The 18,381-nt window shown below is 55.8% G+C and overlaps 2 protein-coding genes across 3 annotated transcripts; one reads left to right on the forward strand and one right to left on the reverse strand.

The window, feature by feature from the left end:
• The first annotated feature begins 8,750 nt into the window (after nt 1-8,750).
• Nucleotides 8,751-13,058, forward strand: WDR38 (WD repeat domain 38). Of its 2 annotated transcripts, XM_032251583.1 has the most exons (9): nt 8,751-8,997; nt 9,598-9,718; nt 10,874-10,990; nt 11,104-11,201; nt 11,453-11,533; nt 11,684-11,815; nt 11,950-12,099; nt 12,542-12,589; nt 12,679-13,058. In XM_032251583.1, exons 1-9 carry the CDS (start codon nt 8,929-8,931, stop codon nt 12,805-12,807), a joined length of 945 nt encoding a protein of 314 aa, XP_032107474.1. In that variant the 5' UTR covers nt 8,751-8,928; the 3' UTR covers nt 12,808-13,058. The 2 variants fall into 2 exon arrangements, with proteins under 2 accessions (XP_032107474.1, XP_032107475.1); XM_032251584.1 differs by lacking the exons at nt 8,751-8,997; nt 10,874-10,990 and having other exon boundaries at nt 9,623-9,718; nt 11,019-11,201.
• Nucleotides 13,059-13,061: 3 nt separating this feature from the next.
• Nucleotides 13,062-17,908, reverse strand: RPL35 (ribosomal protein L35). Its single transcript, XM_032251582.1, has 4 exons — nt 17,806-17,908; nt 17,302-17,438; nt 16,026-16,107; nt 13,062-13,247 (listed from the first exon to the last, which is right to left on the reverse strand). Exons 1-4 carry the CDS (start codon nt 17,806-17,808, stop codon nt 13,098-13,100), a joined length of 372 nt encoding a protein of 123 aa, XP_032107473.1. The 5' UTR covers nt 17,809-17,908; the 3' UTR covers nt 13,062-13,097.
• Between the last annotated feature and the right edge of the window lie 473 nt (nt 17,909-18,381).

The raw sequence follows: 18,381 nt of genomic DNA on the forward strand, positions 1-18,381 counted from the left end.
CCTGGGCGCTCAAGTTCCCCTGCTGGTGGTGCTGTGACAGTCAGGTTATTATTATGATTATCATTTTTGAGACAGAGTTTCGCTTGTCACCCAGGCGGGAGTGCAGCGGCATGATCTCGGCTCACCGAAACCTCCACCTCCCAGGTTCAAGCGATTCTCCTGCCTCAGTCTCCCGAGTAGCTGGGATTACAGCCATGTGTCACTATACCTGGCTAATTTTTTGTATTTTTAGTAGAGACAGGGTTTCTGCATGTTGGTCAGGCTGGTCTCAAACTTCTGACCTCAAGTGATCCACCCGCCTCAGCCTCCCAAAGTGCTGGGATTACAGGCGTGAGCCACCAAGTCGGTCTGTTATTATTACCTTCTGGTGGGCTGGGAAGAAACAGGCCAGAGAACCTGAGCAGAGGTGGCTGGGGCGGCCATCTGACCCCTGAAGTTCCACTGGCCCTAAAGCTCCACTGGGCCGTCCCTGCCGCTGAAGGCCCCTGTGGTTCCCCACAGCTCCCCCAATGCTTGTGACAGCGCAGTCCGGAACTCTTGTGAGATTGGAGTCGTTCTGGCTGGAGCAGTGTCTGGGGCCCAGAATTCCAGCCCTGTCTCCTCTTTCCCCACAGTTCACACCCCCCACCCCGCACCAGGCAGCTCTGAGGCTCCTCTTGGCACCCTCAGGGTTCCATAACACCTAATTTGAAAACCATGGCCTGGCATCCAAGCCCCTTAGCCAGGCATTCCAGGCCTCCGTTCCTACGCCTCCACACAGCCTCTAATTCTTGTTCCCACAGGTGTCCGCCAGGCAAGCCAGTGCCCACCACACCTGATTCCTGGCTGCTTCAGAAACAGTCTCTTCAGCTTTACCCTGGGGCCTTTATAGATGCCGTTTCTGCCTCAGGATCCTCTTTTCTGCTTTGCACCTGGCAAATATTTCCTTAACTCCAGAGGCCTGGAAGCCCATTGCCTCCTCCCAGAAGACTTCCCTGATTGCTGGAAGAGGGCCCATTCCTCCTTCCTGAGCACTCAGGCCCTGCAGAAGTCATGATCGGTAAGGACGGGAGGCAGGGAAGGGGGAGGGATGTAGATGGAAGGCAATGGGTGGAGGACAGAAGCCAGGGCAGGATGGGGATGGGGGAAGGGGGGCTTGGGGTCTGGCAGGACCCCATCTGCCCCTCCCTCACACCTCGCACCTATACCCGAGTCTCTCTCCTCTACCCCGCCCTAGGGCCAAGCCCATCTTCTCCAGACGTCCGGGGGCAGAGGAATTCCAGGAGCCCCATTTCAGGGCTCCAGGTGAGCCACCAGCCCAGGAGAGCAGGGGATGAGGGAGAACAGTCATGAACCACCACCCACCCCAGGTTCCACATCTCAAGGCTCCGCTCCCACTCCTTCAGGGTGGGGTCGGGTCCCCTTAGAGCCCCAGGAGGCAGGCGTAGGCCACCAGGATGCAGACCTTCTGCTACCATCACAGACACCACAGGCCTGGCAACCACCCAGGACAGGTAGCCACTTTCTGAGCACCAGCTCAGAAAGGCTCCAGGCCAAGCACTCAATGTTTTGGCCTCATCTAACTGGGCAACACCTCCCTTCTCAGGGACCAAGCACCACCATTTCCACTTCACAAAGAAAAAAATGGGGTTCAGTGGAGAAGCTATTGGAAGGACACTCACCCCCCAAACTCTGCACAGCCTCCTTTAAAGGAGCAAATTGGAGGAAGAAGACAGGGAGCAGACACATGCGCCCTTTGTGTTTTATTCTTATTGATTACCAGCTTCTGTTTCTTATCCTTCCTATGGCGCTGAGTGTCCTTTGTTGTTTATTTTTTGAGATGGAGTCTCACTCTGTCACCCAGGCTGGGGTGCAATGGCGCGATCTCGGCTCCCTGCAACCTCCACCTCCTGGGTTCAAGCGATTTTCCTGCCTCAGCCTCCCGAGTAGCTGGGACTACAGGTGTGAGCCACCACACCCAGCTAATTTTTGTATTTTTAGTAGAGATGGGGTTTCATCACGTTGGCCAGGCTGACCTCAGGTGATCCAACTGCCTCGGCCTCCAAAGTGCCGGGATTACAGGTGTGAGTCACCGCACGCGGCCGAGAACCGAGGGTGAGTTTTCGGTTTTTGTTTCGTTGTTCGTTTGCCACATAACTTGTCTTTCTACACCTGCATGGATCAGTTACTGAATTAAACTGCCCCCGGGAAGAGGTAAACTTGAGCGCAGCAGTTCCTGTTAGTTTAGGGCAATACCTGAGAAAGGCCTCCGCTGTGAACCATCTGCAGAAACACTTCCGGTTCCCGGAGAACGAAGGTCTTAATCCTTAAAGGGGCCATGCAGCCCCACAGCAGTCACTACACCCCCCATCCCCTGTATCACTTCAGTCCTTCATTTCACGTCATCAATATGCTCCATTTGGAATTAGCTCTTCCAGGATTGTGGTTAGTCATTTTTTTTTTTTTTTTTTTTGGCGTTGGAGTCTCACTCTGTTGCCCAGGCTGGAGTGCAGTGGTGCGATCTCAGCTCACTGCAACCTCCGCCTCCTGGGTTCAAGTGATTCTCTTGCCTCAGCCTCCCGAGTAGCTGGGACATCACCACGCCCAGCTAATTTTTGTATTTTTAGTAGAGACGGGGTTTCAGCATGTTGGCCAGGATGGTCTCGATCTCTTGACCTCATGATCCACTCACCTCGGCCTCCCAAAGTGCTGGGATTACAGGTGTGAGCCACCACGCCTAGCCGGCTGGTCATTTTTCATGCACCTTAGCGGCATGCTGTATTTTGTGTCAGGTTCATTGTCCACGTCCTCTGGTTGCTCTTTGGATGACCGTGTATACATCAGTTGAATCAGGATCTAGAAGTCCTGCATTTCGGATGCAGCTTCCACACTGATCAACTGGCTTTGTGATCCTCATTTAGTCACCATCTCCTGTTTAGAGCTCCACGTGGCTGGAGAGGACTCACAATCATGGCGGAGGGCGAAAGACATGTTTCATATGGCGGCAGACTAGAGAAAGAGATGTTTTTTTGACACATAACAGTTGTTCATGTTTATGAAGTACATGTGATATTTTGAGACATATATACAATGAGTAATGATCAGATCAGGGTAATTAGGAAATCCATCACCTGAAACATTGATCAGTTATTTGTGTTGGGAACATGCCAAATCTTCTCTTCTAGCCATTGTGTAATATACAATAACTTGTTAACTAGAGTTGCCTTTGGCCAGGTGTGGTGGCTCATGCCTGTAATCTCAGCAATTTGGGAGGCTGAGATGGGAGGATTGCTTGAGCCAAAGAGTTTGAGACCAGCCTTGGCAACATTGTGAGATGCCTGCTCTATAACTTTAAGTTCTACAGCTCTACAGCTAACTTTTTTTTGAGACGGAGTCTCAAAGTTACTCAGGCTGGAGGGCAGTGGCACAATCTCGGCTCACTGCAACCTCCACCTCCCAGGTTCAAGTGATTCTCCTGCTTCAGCCTCTTGAGTAGCTGGGACTACAGGTGGGCGTCACTTCACCCGGCTTTTTTTTTTTTTTGCATTTTTTAGTAGAAAGGTTTGCATTTTTAATAGAAATGGAGTTTTGCCATGTTGGCCAGGCTGGTCTTGAACTCCTGACCTCAAGTGATCTGCCCACCTCAGCCTCCCAAAGTGCTGGGATTACAGGTGTGAGCCACTGCCTCTGGCCAGGGAGTCATTCTTGATATTTTTGGGGCTACAGCAAAAAATGGTAGACTCATGAGATGATAATGCTTTCGTGACAACCCAGCTAACCACGCACCAGGTGCCGTTCCAAGCACTTTCCATTTATTAATCCTCAAAGCCAAACTCATGCGGCAGGTACTAATTATCATCTCATTTTAGAGATGAGGAAGGGGAGGCATGGAAGCATTAGGTAACCGGCCCGAGATCACAGGTGGTGGGTGATGGAGCTAATCAGGGCGCAGCTGCCTGGCTCCCGAGCCCACACAGGTGACAGCTGGTTTTCATCTGACCCAGCGCTCCCCAATTGATTCACAGACCAGGGTGGAGGTGGGGGAAGAATCCCAGATCTTACTTGGACAGCCCTCCCCTCCCCAAGGAGTAGGTACCTGACCCCGGCCGGGTCAGTCACAAGGTCTCTGAGGGTCCTGGTGCGCTGGGCTTCTCCCAGGATGGGTGAGTAACTCGGCTTCCTGTCCTTCCCATCTGCAATCCCCCAGCCTCTTAGTTGCTTTTGGCCAGCCATGGTTTCTGTTGCTTGCAACCAGAGAGCCCTGCTTGAGGCAGAATGTACATTACCTCCCGTCCCACCCAGATCCCTCCTGAGGGACTGTGCCCTCCCCCACCTCCTGACTCTGATAGAGGTAAAAAAGAGAATCACCAGAGGTCTCTAGTGAGAGACCACAGGGCTCCGTTTTTTGTTTGTTTTCAAGACATAATTTCACTCTCATTGTCCAGGCTGGAGTGCAATGGTGCCATTTCAGCTCACTGCAACCTCCGCCTCCCGGGTTCAAGCAATTCTCCTGCCTCAGCCTCCCAAGTAGCTAGGACTACAGGCGCCCTCCACCACGCCTGGCTAATTTTTGTATTTTTAGTAGAGGCAGGGTTTCGAACTCCTGACCTCAGGTGATCCACCTACCTCGGCCTCTCAAAGTGCTGGGATTACAGGTGTGAGCTACTGCGCTGGGCCATAGCTCCCTTCTTACCCATGTCATGTTGATCATCATTTCCCCAATTTGGACTAGAACACAGGCCTGCTTATATAATTTGCAGCTGCCACAGCGGCAGAATTAGTGCTTTGTGCAAGAGAAGTGGGACTTTTAAAATGCTTTCAAGACTAGACGGCTGGATGGGAGCCAAGGAGATGACCTTTAACCAGCATAATGTAAGGTCCTGCGTGTGTTTCCGAAGAACCCATTGTGCAAGTACCAGACAGGGGAGGGAGAGTTGGCCTGACGGCAGTTCGTGAGAAAAGGCTCTCATGCATTTGCAGTGAGTAACACAGCTCTCGGAAACACAAGTGCCTCTAGCAATGCACACTGCATTACTAGAGATGGGGTGTCTAGAAAACTGGGGCAGTTAGTGCCTTTCAGCTTGGTGGTTGTCAGTCCAAATGGCGAGCATGCCATTCTGGTCCCCACACTTTTTTCTTTTTTAGACGGAGTCTGGCTCTGTCACCCAGGCTGGAGTGCAGTGGTGTGATCTCAGCTGATTGCAGCCTCCGCCTCTCAGGTTCATGCAATTCTCCTGTCTCAGCCTCCTGAGTAGCTGGGACTATAGGCGCGCACCACCATGCCTGGCTAATTTTTTGTATTTTTAGTAGAAACCAACCGTGTTGACCAGGCTGGTCTCAAACTCTTGACTTCAGGTGATCCACTTGCCTTGGCCTCTCAAAGTGCTGGGATTACAGGTGTGAGCCATTGTGCCCAGCTGATCCCCACACTTTAAAAGGGACAATGACAAATTACAGTGTATTCCAATAAGGGTGGCCCGGGGTTCTGGGGAAGCCACAGCACCATGATGGCATTGACTATAGCTCAGGGAACCAGCTTGGCGAGCCAGGAGCCCTGTGTGCAAATTGCTGCAGGAGAGACCCAGGGAAGAGGCCCCAGAGACACAGCAGTAGGGAGGGGCTTTTCAAAGCTCCTAATGGGGCTTCCAAAACCTATTGGAGCTCACTTGGCAAAAAGAAGAATTTAAGAGAACAGGTAGGTTTTAAAACCTGGAGGGCAGGCTGGGTAATCCCAGCACTGTGGGAGGCCAAGGCAGGTGGATCACCTGAAGTCAAGAGTTTGAGACCAGCTTGGTCAACATGGTGAAACCCCCGTCTCCACTCAAAATACAAAAATTAGCTGGGAATGGTGGCAGGTGTCTCTAATACCAGCTACTTGGGAGGCTGAGGCAGGAGAATTGCTTGTACCTGGGAGGCGGAGGTTGCAGTGGGCTGAGATCATGCCACTGCACTCCAGCCCAGGTGACAGAGCGAGACGCCGTCTCAAAAACAAATAAAAAATAAACCTAGAGGGCAGGAGGGGCAGCTCAGGTGCTGGAACTGGGAGCTGGAAGCTTGAAGAAAGCAGGTAATCAGTGTCTCCAGCGCTCTCTCCTCTCTACTTTCTCTCTTGCCACAAAACAACATTCTCCACTTCATGGGGCAGTGGTCAGTAAATGCAGGCCAGCCCTGGCATTACGGAAACCCCTGCTTGCACCTGCAGTGCTCCCCACCCAGTAAACTGTTCAGGACTGGGGGTAGGGGATAAGAAATGGGGCAGGGCAAGGAAGCCAGGAAGAGAGGCAGGCAGGGGCCAGATAGGTGGGGCCGATTCTTCAAGAACAATCCAGCAGACACCTGTGACCCCAGCTTAGAGCCGGAATGTTGCTCCTCAAGGGCCCCAGGGTCCTGCCTTTTCTACTCCCTCCCTTCTTCACCCGAGAGTTGACCACTCTGGAGATTTGGGAGTTTTGCTTGCTTTTCTTATCCAAAGAAATAGAGGGTTCTTTTTTGCCTGTCTTGATTGTTGTTGATTTTTTTTTCTGAATAGATGTTTGTGAGGTTTTTCGTTGTTTTTGTTTTTAGTAGAGATAGGGTTTCGCCATGTTGCCCAGGCTAAGGCTGGTCTTGAACTCCTAGCCTCAAATGATCTGCCTGCCCCGGTCTCCCAAAGTTCTGGGATTACTGGCATGAAGCACCATGCCTGGCTCTGTGAGGTGTTTTTTTGTTTTTGCTTTTTGTTTTTTTTTTTAGAAAAAGTCTTGCTCTGTGGCCCAGGCTGGAGTGCAAAGGTGTAGTCTTGGCTCACTGCAACCTCTGCCTCCCAGGTTCAAGCAATTCTTCTGCCTCAGCCTCCCAAGTAGCTGAGATTATAGGCACCTGGCACCACAGCTGGATAATTTTTAGTATTTTTAGTAGAGATGGGGTTTCACTATGTTGGCCAGGCTGGTCTCAAACTCCTGACCTTGTGATCCACCTGCCTTGGCCTCCCAAAGTGTTGGGATTACAGGCGTGAGCCATGGCACCCCGCCCTGTGGGGTGTTTTCATGTTGACATGCATAGCTGAGGGGAGGTCAGGCTGGTCCAGGACCTCCGGCCCCCTTCAGGGAATGGAGGGACAGTGAGAAAAGCCAGCGAGGCATCCATCCTGGACATCTTGGTAGAGCTCACTCCCTGGACAGCCTGGGCAGAAAGAGGAGAGAAGGCGGCAGGCTCCCCAAGGAGCAGGAAGAGATGGGCAGTGGTGGAAAACTGGCAGAAACTTCTCTACCAATTCATGCACAGGGATGATGCTGGGCACCCAGGGATTCACGTCAGGTGGTTCCACCTACAGACACCTGAGCCACAACCACGGGTTTCAACCCCGGCTCTGCCCCTCCTCTCCCGCCAAGCAGTCACCTGGCCTGGTGGACAAGGTCTACGCCGAGGTTTCTGGGAGTGAAGGGCTGGGCTGGAGAAGGTGGTTCTGGGCCCTCTGGATAGAGCAGGAGTAACCAGGTGGCTGGACAATGTGCCCAGGGCCGGGGCATGTGTTCAGGGTGCCTGAGCCGGAAAGCTGGAGGGCCAGGGGACGGCAGCTCTGGGAGCCGTGTCTGGGCGTGGGCAGACAGGCTTGTAGGCCCGTCTCAGAAGAGTTCCACAGTGACCTGGGATCTGGGATGGAATGGGACTGCCTCAAAGCTGTCATTGTCACCCCCTTGCCCGCCTGACTATCTGGGGCTTAAAATAGTGGAGGAGCACTGTGGATCCCCTGAGAAGTTTCTGGCAAAGAGGCTTGGGGGAGGGGTATGAGTCACAGCTGGGAACCCTTGAGTTTGAAGCTCCCAAATCCCAGCTGCTCCACCCCTGCCCCCAGGGAGCCTAGAATCCATGGGCAGGGCAGGTGGGGGGTCCTCTTTACCTCCCTGTCTTGCTGTGGGATCGGGGAGACTGCACTAGCTCTCCCACGGAGGCACTAGCTAAGTTGCTGGGCCAAGTCCTGCCCCTTTGGGACCTCAGTTTCCCAGACATACGAGGAGTTGCAGACCTCGACATCTGCTGAGAGGCCCCTGGAGTTCATGGCAGGTGGTCCCACTACAGACCCCCAGAGTCAGCCATGGGCTGAAGTCCCAGTTCCTCTCCTACTAAGTGTCTCTGGGCGAGTCCTCCCAGCTCTCCGGGTGAGTTTTCTCACCTGTAAAATTCACAATGAAGCCAAGTCCTGCTTGTTCCAAGCTTCAGATGAGTTATCCGGTAAGGATCCTGGCAGTTCCTGGGCACCCCCCATGGCCTCCACCCCGTCCTCAGACGGCACATTTTGTGCTGCTGGGAATGTTAACAGTGACGTGACCCCACATTTAATGCCATGTACTTCACACACGCTACCTCTGGCTCCCACGCTCTGGAGGACAGAGCTGGCTACCGTCCCCAGTGCTCTCCTGGGACAAACTACAGTGTATTTAGCCTCAGTACAGGCCACTCCTGGACGGAAAGGAGTCTTGGTTCCGGAGCGGACCCTCTTGGGCATCTGCCACGTGCCAGGCTCTGTGCTTGGCTCGCCCCTGGAGTCCTGTGGTGCAGGGCTGATGACCCTGGTTGTGCAGATGGGGAGACAGGCTCGTTGCTCCCCTGTCTCAAAGGGGTGCAGGGACCCTTGGCAGTTGGCAGGCGCGGGGCCGGGCTCTGGGCTGCGCGGTTCGTGTGGCTGGCGCGCCCTCTAGCGGCCACCCTGCGCGCCGTGCGGGGACTGGTGCGGGAAGTCCCTTCTCCCAGCCGGCCGCGGTCCCGCCTGCTGCGGCTCCACCTCCGCCAAGCTGCGAGCCGTCTGGCCCTGCCTGTCGTCTTCACGGCTTCGCAGGGACGCGGCTGCACGCTCCGCCCCGATTACCATGGAGACCGCTTGTACACAGTTTCCCCTTTCTTCTGCCTGGTTCTGGGGTCCTACGGCCACCTAGGCGGGAGCCCGCCAGGGTGGGGCGGGGCCGGGCGCCCATGAACAGCGGGGTCCCGGCCACGCTGGGCGTGCGGAGAGTGAAGTTCTTTGGCCGGCACGGCGGGGAGGTGAGGTCCAGTGGGCGCTGCCCAGGCTCCTGGCTTTGGGTGCAGAGTGGTTCCTGGTTCTTTGTCGTGGGGGTTCCAGAATGTTCTCTGGGCACTAGCTCAGGACATTGAGTCTAGAGTGGACTTTGCTAACCTAAGAAGGCTCAAAGTAGGCCCTCAGCTCCAGTGCTGGGCCCCAGCTCCAAAGCAGCTTTAGGTTCGAAGCTCTGCCCCTAGAAAGGCTCTGGGCTTTGGGCTCTGCCTGGAGACGGGCTCAAGGCTCCCTGTTGACGCTGGTGTTTTCTGTGGCTCTGGCTCTAAAGTGAACTCTGGGCTTAGAGTAGATTCTGGACTGTCAGTTGTCAGCTGCAGCTCTGGAACTGGCTCTTGGCCCTGGGGTTCCAGGCTCTGGTTCCAAAGAAGGCTCCTGCCTCCAACTGCAGCTCAGGTTTTACGGGCTCCAGAGAGGGCCCAGAGGGGCCTGGGTTCTGGGCTCTGGTGGTGGAGTGAGGCTTGAAGTCAAGCTCCAACCCCAGGCTCTTGGGGGCAGTGTTTAGGAGTCTGGAATGAGCCGACAGGGGTTTCTTCCTCAGATTGGGGCTGTTTTTGTGCTGTTTCCAGGTCAACTCCTCTGCCTTCTCCCCCGATGGCCAGATGCTGCTCACAGCCTCAGAGGATGGCTGCATGTATGGCTGGGAGGCCCGGAGTGGGCAGCTGCTGTGGAGGCTGCACGGCCACACAGGTGGGGAGGCTGCACGGCCACACAGGTGGGGCTCCCAATCCTGGCTGGGAAGACCAAGGCGCAAGGGTCTGGCATTCTGCAGAGCTGACCGCAGTGACCACCGATGAGCTGGGCACGGGTGCAAGGCAGGACTGGGCAGGACGGGACACGTGACGTGATGCATGGGCTCTGGGGCTCAGACTCTCAGGCCTTGACTCAGATCCTTCTTTAAAAAACAAAACTGTGATGTAAATACTGTGGTATCCTTTTGTGTGTGTGTGTGACAGTCTTGCTCTGTTGCCCAGGCTGGAGTGCAGTGGCACAATCTCTGCTCACTGTAACCTCCACCTCCCGGGTTCCAGTGATTCTCCTGTCTCTCAGCCTCCCAAGTAGTTGGGACTACAGGTGCACATCACGACATCCAGCATTTTTTTTTGAGATGGAGTCTGGCTCTTGTTGCCCAGGCTGGAGTGCAATGGTGTGATCTCAGCTGCAACCTCTGCCTTCCGGGTTCAAGCAATTCTCCTGCCTCAGCCTCCAGAGCAGCTGGGATTACAGGCATGAGCCACTATGCCCAGCTAATTTTGTATTTTTAGTAGAGACAGGTTTTCTCCATGTTGGTCAGGCGGGATCTGCCTGCCTTTGCCTCCCAAAGTGCTGGGATTACAGGCATGAGCCACCATGCTCCACCCTTACTGCTGTTTTGACTGTGATCTTGGTCAAGTCCTGTCACCTCCCTGAGCCATTTCCACTGGCACGATACAAGCAAAGTCCCTAGCACCCAGTGAGGACTCAATAGACGTAACTATTGTAATTATTATTCAGGAGACAGAGAAAAAAAATCAGGCAATTACAGGCAGTCTGGTTAATGCTGCAGAGAGGGAAAATTGGGCTGGGAGATCAGACAAGGCAATGAACCTAGGCAGGGGTTGTTAGGGCAAGTTTCTGGGAGGTACCTACCTTTGACTTGGGTACTGATGATTTTTCAGATGAGCACGTTGAGGTTGGGTGTTCCAAGGTTGACAGCCCAGCCAAGGCATGGAAATCCAGGCATTTCTGGAAGGCTGGAGTTTGGGTGAGGGGAGGCTAGTGACGAGGCTGGAGAAATTAGCAAGGATTGGACTGAGTGGGCAGGAGTGGCGGGCAATGCCCTGTCCCCTGTGTTCACCCGCCCAGGCCCTGTAAAGTTCTGCCGCTTCTCCCCCGATGGCCACCTCTTCGCCAGCGCCTCCTGTGACCACACTGTCCGCCTGTGGGATGTGGCAAGAGCCAAGTGTCTGCAGGTCCTGAAGGGTGAGTGGGCTGGGAGCCAAGCAGCCAGGCCGCATTCCCTTTCAGACGGTGCGGTGTCTGTCCTGTGTCATGTCACCTTTCCTCCTCCCCCGACCCCGGGCTGGTGCCTGCAGGTCACCAACGGAGCGTGGAGACGGTCAGCTTCAGCCCTGACTCGAAGCAGCTGGCATCAGGTGGCTGGGACAAGCGGGTGATGATCTGGGAAGTGCAGGTAGGTGGAGGGCTGGGGCCCCACCAGCCTGGGATCCCAGGACCAGTTCCAGAGAGGACGTCACCAGTCTTGCCCTCCTGGCTCAAACCCTCCACTGGTTCCCCATGCCACAGCAGGCAACCGAGGCTCCTCCAGGCCTCCCTGCACACAGCAGCCCTCGTGCCTCATGCTTTTTGCACGAGGTCCCCGTTGCCTGGACTCTGTCAAGGCCTAGGTAGCCGCTGCCTCCTGAAGCTCAGGCCTGTCTCTAGTCTGGCCAGGTGCTGCGCCTCTTAGTCGGGCACCGAGATTCCGTGCAGAGCAGCGACTTCTCACCCACGGTGAACTGCCTGGTGAGCCTCTCCTCTACCCTGGGCCCCACCTCGGTGGCCCCATACCCACTTGGAGCTGAGCGGTGGGGAGGGGATGGACTCCAGGTCCCGCCTAGATGCAGAGCGGGTTGGGGGTGCTGGCTGGGCCAGACTGACAGGAGCTGCCTGCAGGCCACTGGGTCCTGGGACTCCACCATACGCATCTGGGACCTGCGGGCAGGAACCCCAGCAGTCTCCCACCAGGTGCTAGAAGGACACAGTGGCAACATCAGCTGCCTGTGCTACTCAGCATCCGGCCTCTTGGTAAGTGGGGTGTCCTGGGTTCCAGGCTGGTCCCTTGCTGGCAGCCAGGCCCTTAAGAAGAGCCCCAGGCCTCTTAGGGGCTCAGTGAGCTCACAGGCCCCCATCCCTGGGGATCAGAGCTATCTGCTGTCCAGGCCTCTGGCTCGTGGGACAAGACCATCCACATCTGGAAGCCCACGACCAGCAGCCTGCTTGTCCAGCTGAAGGGCCACGTCACCTGGGTAAAGAGTGTCGCCTTCTCTCCTGACGAGCTGAGGCTGGTCAGCGCCGGATACTCCCGCATGGTAACCACCCCTGGCCCGTCCGGATCCTACCCCCCAGGAGCCCTCAGCACTCACTTCAGAAATGTCCACGTGCCCACTTGCCCTAGCTAGGAGGGGGCAAAGGCAGGACCCAGGTACTGGCCTCTCCACCTAATAGCACCAAGGTCGGGCTAGCCCACTGGTAGCTGCATTGACATTTCTATGACCCAAATGGCATCAGGCAAAAGGGAACTCCTACACTGAAATGTCAAAAGCAGGCCGCAAACAAAACCTACACCAAGAGGTGCAGATGTTGTCTGGGCCGGGCGCGGTGGCTCACACCTGTAATCCCAGCACTTTGGGAGGTGGTGGTGGGTGGATCAAGCAAAGCCCCCATCTCAAAAAAAATTGTCTGGGACTTTCCCAGAGATGCTTTCAGATGCCACACTGGCCTGGTGAGGCTTCCTCCCTCCTCCTTTAACAGGTCAAAGTCTGGGACTGCAGCACAGGGAAGTGCCTTGAGACCCTGAAGGTATGGTGTGGGGCTGGGGACTGAGGGAGCAGGGACAGACTTCTCCCGAGGCAGGACGTTCCCTGAACCCCACCCTCTACTCTTGGCAGGGAGTCCTGGATGTGGCCCACACCTGTGCCTTCACCCCAGATGGGAAAATCTTAGTGTGTGGAGCTGCAGATCAGACTAGACGTCAAGCATCCCACACGACCAAATCACCTAGGGCCACTCAAACCTAACACCACCTCAGACGGCGCTGACCACTTCCTGCAGCAGCACACAGGCATGCCGCTTCTCACCACAGGCCCACAGTGACTGTGCCGGCATCCCAACAGATCCCCATGGCCAGGGGTCTCCTGCTCCCCCCCACCACCAAGAGCAACCAACAGCTGCAGGATGCTGGCTGGAACCCATCAGACACCTGGTACCCAGAACCAGACCTACCCGCCTCTGCCCCCAACCCCATCAGTGGAAGTGCCAGGAAACAAAGCAGTCTCAAGCCAGCTGTGCTTTATTGACAGCGCGCCACTCAGGCCTTGACCGCGTACTTCCGCAGCGGGTACAGCCGCTCCTTCCGCTGCTGCTTCTTGGTCTTCAGGTTCTCTTCGTGCTTGTTGAGCCGGCGGCGCATGGCGCGCGTCTTCTTCGGCCGCAGGTCCAGGGGCTTATACTTCTTGCCCTGGAGACAGACGGCAGGGTGAATCTGAGGACCCCGGGCGAGGAGCTACTGCAGCAGCTAAGGGGGCTTGGAAGGGCAGAACCAGGGTTCTGGTGCTGGGGAGATGCCAAGGGAGACAGGAGGGCCATCCAGAGCCACTTGGGAGGAGGCTGCCTGCCTCCATGGGACTGCCAGCAGGCCACACATGTCACTAGCTCAGTACCCCAAACCCAAGGCTGGTGGGAGCATCCTCATTTCATGAAAGCCTGCTGACCTACTGGGCTGAGTGCCCAAGTCTTGGCAAAGCTGTGGAAGAACAGGGACTTGCACCTCAGTCAGATGACTCCCAGCTCAGTGCTCCCACTGCCCGATTCCCAGTCACGAGGACAAAGTCACATGACAACCCAGTAACGGATGCACAGCACCCACCAAGCCCCACGGGTGGTCACTGCTACCTCGGCTCCGGTTAGCAAGAGTGTGCCAGGGGCTGAGGCTGTGCTCCGTCCATTTGTCTGCAGGGCCTGCCAGGTGCTGCCTGTGAAGGCCCAGCCTCAGAGGCTTGGCTGCCCAAGGCCACTCGCCACGAGGGGCAAAGCCCTGCCCCCTTCATGCTTTGGGGCCACTGCCCACAGCTGTCACAGAGCCATCATCTGTCTTTCCATCCCTGGCTCCCACTCCCGCCCCACTTGCTCTCCATCGGGGGTTTCTAGACCACGGTGGCTCCCGCTGGCCTCTCCTGTGAGTTCTGCAAAGGTCCCCTGGGTCCCCTTTAGGACTGGGCCCTGTGCTGAGAGCTGACTTAGCAAAGAATCCGACCCAGTCCCTGCTCAGGGGTCCCAGCCCAGTGGAATAACAAATGGCCCATGGTGCAGATGAGGCGAGATGAAGGAAGGAGGCTCTTAAAGACTGGCAATACCCTCAAAGGCAAGCACCGTGGGTGCCAGGGGAAAGGGCATGTGGGACATCCCTGCCCTGAGCTGGGATTCTGAGGTCAGAAGGCCCAGGCCCCTGCAGGTGGGCAGAGAACTGCAAAAAGATTCCTGGATGATGAGGGCCAGCCCTGGAGGGTACTTGGAGGCAGGAGGGTCTTTTTTTTTTTAATTTATTTTTTGAGATGGAGTTTCACTCTTGTTACCCAGGCTGGAGTGCAATGGCACAATCTTGGCTCACCGCAACCACCTCCTCCTGGGTTCAAGCAATTCTCCTGCCTCAGTCTCCGGAGTAGCTGGGACTACAGGCGTGCGCCACCACGCCCAGCTAATTTTTGTATTTTTAGTAGAGACGGGGTTTCACCATGTTGACCAGGATGGTCTCGATCTCTTGACCTCATAATCCACCCGCCTCGGCCTCCCAAAGTGCTGGGATTATAGGCGTGAGCCACCGCGCCTGGCCACAGGAAGGTCTTTGTCCCTCCACATCCCTCATTCCTGCTGGCACTGGCTGGGCATTTGTCCTTTTCACATTTGCTAAGCCCTAGAGCTCTGCTGTCCAACCAAGCAGCCACTGGCCACACGTAGCTATCACATTAAAGATTTACTTTTGCCACATACAGTGCCTCCGGAACAGCAAACACTGCCACACTATGGCCCTTTTCATTTTTTTTGAGATGAGGCCTCGCTACGTTGCCCAGGCTGCACTTTAACTCCTGGGCTCAAAACATCCTCCTGCCTCGGCCTCCCAGTGCCGGGGTTACAGGCCTGTGGCACTGCGTCAGTTATGGCTGCTTTTCCATGTGTCAGACCTTCCTTCAAGTTATTCAAACAATAATTTGGGTAGTGATCTGGAACCATTTTGCAGACGAAATTAAAGGCCCTAATCAGCTAACTTTAAGGGAGATTACCCTGGGCAATCTGAGAGGCCTGATCCAATAAGCCAAAAGCCTTAAAAGCAGGGCTGAGGCTCCCTCCAAGAAGTGCCCCCTGGGAAGCGCAGCTTCAACCTGGGCCCTGAGTTCAGCCAGCCCCCACAATCACCTAAGCCAGTTCTTCAGAATACACTGGACATGTGTGTACACACCATCTCCCACTAGTTTAATTTCACTGCTTGAACCCTAATAAGACAAACATTAAGGACAAGACCAAATAAAGCTTATCAAAATTTGAGATTAAGGGGGGCAGGGGCCAGACACCTGTGCACGCCTCCCAGGAACACTCAAGCCAGCCCTCCCCAAGGCAGTTTGGAACCGGGGCCCACCATGCCACTGACTGTGGGTGTCTAAGCCTCAGGGCCCTCATCTGAAAAATGAGCACAGCAGGTGCCTGGCAGGGACTGACACCCAGTGCTAGTAAGAGGCAGTGAAAACCTTCAACAGCCAGTCCCATCACTCCCAAGCCACTCAACTGGGAAAGCAGGATTCAAAACCCCAGTCTCCAGCCAAGACACCTTGAGCCCCAACGAATTCTTGACATCTGCAGCCTGAGGAAGCGCAGTCTGCAGAGCTACGCGCCAGTGCAAGACACTGGTCAAAGAGTGAACCCAGGGGGGTACGGGAGGGACAGTGGGGGGTGGGAAGGTTGGGGAGACTTTGGAAGAAATGCCTGATGTAGGTGATGGGGGATGGAGGCAGCAAACCACCACGGCATGTGTGTACCTATACAACAATCCTGCAAGATCTGCACGTGTACCCCAGAACTTAAAGTGCAATTAAAAAAAAAAAAGACGAACCCAGCAACAAACTGGGAAGGCCAACCACCGTCCACCCCAGGCACCAAGGAAAACCTCTTTACCATGCCCCCTGACCAAAGACAGCTAACACTTGGCTTCCTGCAGCCAACCCTCCCTATGCCCCGGCAGACTCACCTTGTAGAATTTCCTGAGGTTTTCTTTCTGAGTCTGATTAATAACTGTGAGAACACGAGCAATAGATTTGCGGACGACTCGGCTACAAAACAGAGATGTCAGTGAAGATGGGGAAGATGCACAGCACTTCCCAAGGCTCAGGACCCCCACACACAGGGCAGGGACAGCTAGAGCCGACCCTATCAGCCCATCCATATTCACTCAGGAGGAAGGCATTCTGGGAGTGAGGTCTGAGGAGGGAAAGAGGGACATGGGATGGCCATTCCAGGAGTGTGGACAGGGAATACAGCGCTGTTGAGCTGTGAAGCGTCGGCTGAGACAGCAGAAAAGGCTTTATGAGGAAGTGCAGGCTGGATAAATGGGGCAGGTCAGGGAGAGACCTTCATTCCCAGAACACGGATTTATCCCGAGGGCTATGAAGACCCAACCAGTGCCAATCTCAGTGAGCTGATGGGAGGGAATCATGCCACAAACCAGGCAATCGGGACAGTTTAAGGAATCGCAGGAAAAATTAGACATTTGCAAAGTAGAATCACTACAAGCTAGGAGACTGAAGCAAGCAACAGGCTGGGGAGAATCTGTAGTCAGGTCGGGATGCGGGAGTTACCTTGCGGATGGCTGGTCAACATGAGGATTCAGTGTGCAACTCTGCTCATTCAGTCCTCTCACCTTGCCCCACTAAGGTTGGGGGAAAGGAGGGCAGCTGCCTTTTTTTGGGGGAGACAGGGTCTTATCTCTGTCAACCAGGCTGAAGAGCAGTGGCCCCATCATAGCCTCAAACTCTGGGTTCAAGTGATCCTCCTGCCTCGGCCACCACAGTAGCTGGGACTACAGGCGGGCACCACACCCAGATAATTATTTTGGTGAAGTGGACTTTGGACTCGGATTGAGGAACTCCAAACCCATGTTCCTTACAAGCCTCCTGGACTCTTAGTCATGTACAACAACTGACACTGACACTCACGGGTGCAAGCCACCCACCTACCAAGAGGGAAAAGGTGAATTAAAAAGTCAAGTGTAGTGGTAGGCGGAAGGAAAGGGTCCAGGTAGGCTTTGAAGGCAGCATTAATGGGTCTCCGAGAATGCACTCCAGGCACAAAGACCGCAAGGTCAGGCAGGTAAGGGGCTAAGCACACAGCGGGTCTCCCATGCGCCCCGGGATTCGCTAAGTGGGCACCTAAGCGGGCACCTCCTTAAGCCAACTTTGAAATCCTCCGATGATCCCGATGCACACGTGCTCCCCGCCCCCGAGGCCTGTGATCCGGCTCTCACTTACATCTTAGAGAGCTTGGAGGCCGCGCCGCCTGTCACTTTGGCGACTCGCAGCTGGGACAGCTCCACCTTCAGGTCGTCCAGCTGCTTCAGCAGCTCCTCCTTTTTCTTCCCGCGAAGGTCTCGAGCCTTTATCTTGGCCTGCGCGCAAGAGGACGTGGGGTTCAGCCAGGCCGCGGGGCCATGTCCCCACCTGCGCCGTGGCCAGCCCCAGAAGGCGTGCGACTCGCCCTCGACCACATGTGCGCTGGAGCCCCGGCCAGGGTTCAGGACCGTCTCCCCCACCGGCCGTGCCTCGGGCAGAGTAACCGAGGACCCGGCCGCGCGCCTCTCCGGACGCCAAGCCTAGCAGAGAAGGGAAGAGGAGTGCCGTGGCGGCGCGAGACCATTCAGCAAGGCGCTCTACAGGCCCAGCTGGCAGACGGAAACCGGGGGCTCGGCCCGCACCGCCTGCCTCAACCCCCGCGCCTCACAGTACTCAGATGGCACACGATTCTGCCGCTCTCACCATCGCTGTAGAGGCCGCCGCCGCCGCCGCTGCCGCCTCCGGTCGCTCCGAGAGAAAGAGGAAGTAGGCGGGGCTGACCTCTGCAACTACTGCCGGGTGGCGGCGGGCGCGGCCAATAGCGCAGCAGCGAGGGAGCCCCGTCTCCCCCGCCCCGAAGGAGCGCCGTGGTATCGCCCGCCCGGCCCGGAGAAGCCGCAGCCCGCCCCTTGGTGCCTGCCTCTTTCACTGCACCCCCGGTAGCGGGGTCGGCGTCAGCTCTAGGCGCGCAGTTGGGGAAACCGAGGCCCAACGTTGTCGGTAGCTTACCAGAGATGGCACACGGAGAACTCGAATTCGTCCATTCACTCATTCGTTCATTCATTCATTTGTTCATTCACTTGGGAAAACTTGCAGATCTCCCAATCTGGGCAGCTCTGAGCTGGGCGCCGGTAGTCTCGGGGTGCTGAGAGGAGGAGGGGGTCAGGGTTTTCAAAGATGATGAACCGCGGCCCATGCCATGGAGGAATTTAAAGTGCGAGGTGGGCGGGAGGGGCGGGCTCAGGCAGTTATAATCCAACTCCATAAAGGTTCTGGGGA

This window comes from Sapajus apella, unplaced genomic scaffold, assembly GCF_009761245.1.
Source record: "Sapajus apella isolate SASKATOON/1434 unplaced genomic scaffold, GSC_monkey_1.0 scaffold76, whole genome shotgun sequence".
Taxonomy (NCBI): Eukaryota; Metazoa; Chordata; class Mammalia; order Primates; family Cebidae; genus Sapajus; species Sapajus apella.

Excerpts from the sequence above, each read along its gene's own strand:
- RPL35 (XM_032251582.1), bottom strand. Across the intron at positions 16,108-17,301 it reads GCCTCCAAGCTCTCTAAGAT|CCGAGTCGTCCGCAAATCTA; the intron begins GTAAGTGAGAGC and ends TCTGTTTTGTAG. Across the intron at positions 13,248-16,025 it reads ACCTCAGGAAATTCTACAAG|GGCAAGAAGTATAAGCCCCT; the intron begins GTGAGTCTGCCG and ends GTCTGTCTCCAG.
- WDR38 (XM_032251583.1), top strand. The coding sequence starts at position 8,929 with ATGAACAGCGGGGTCCCGGCCACGCTGGGCGTGCGGAGAGTGAAGTTC. Across the intron at positions 11,534-11,683 it reads CACCCACGGTGAACTGCCTG|GCCACTGGGTCCTGGGACTC; the intron begins GTGAGCCTCTCC and ends AGCTGCCTGCAG. Across the intron at positions 12,590-12,678 it reads AGTGCCTTGAGACCCTGAAG|GGAGTCCTGGATGTGGCCCA; the intron begins GTATGGTGTGGG and ends TACTCTTGGCAG.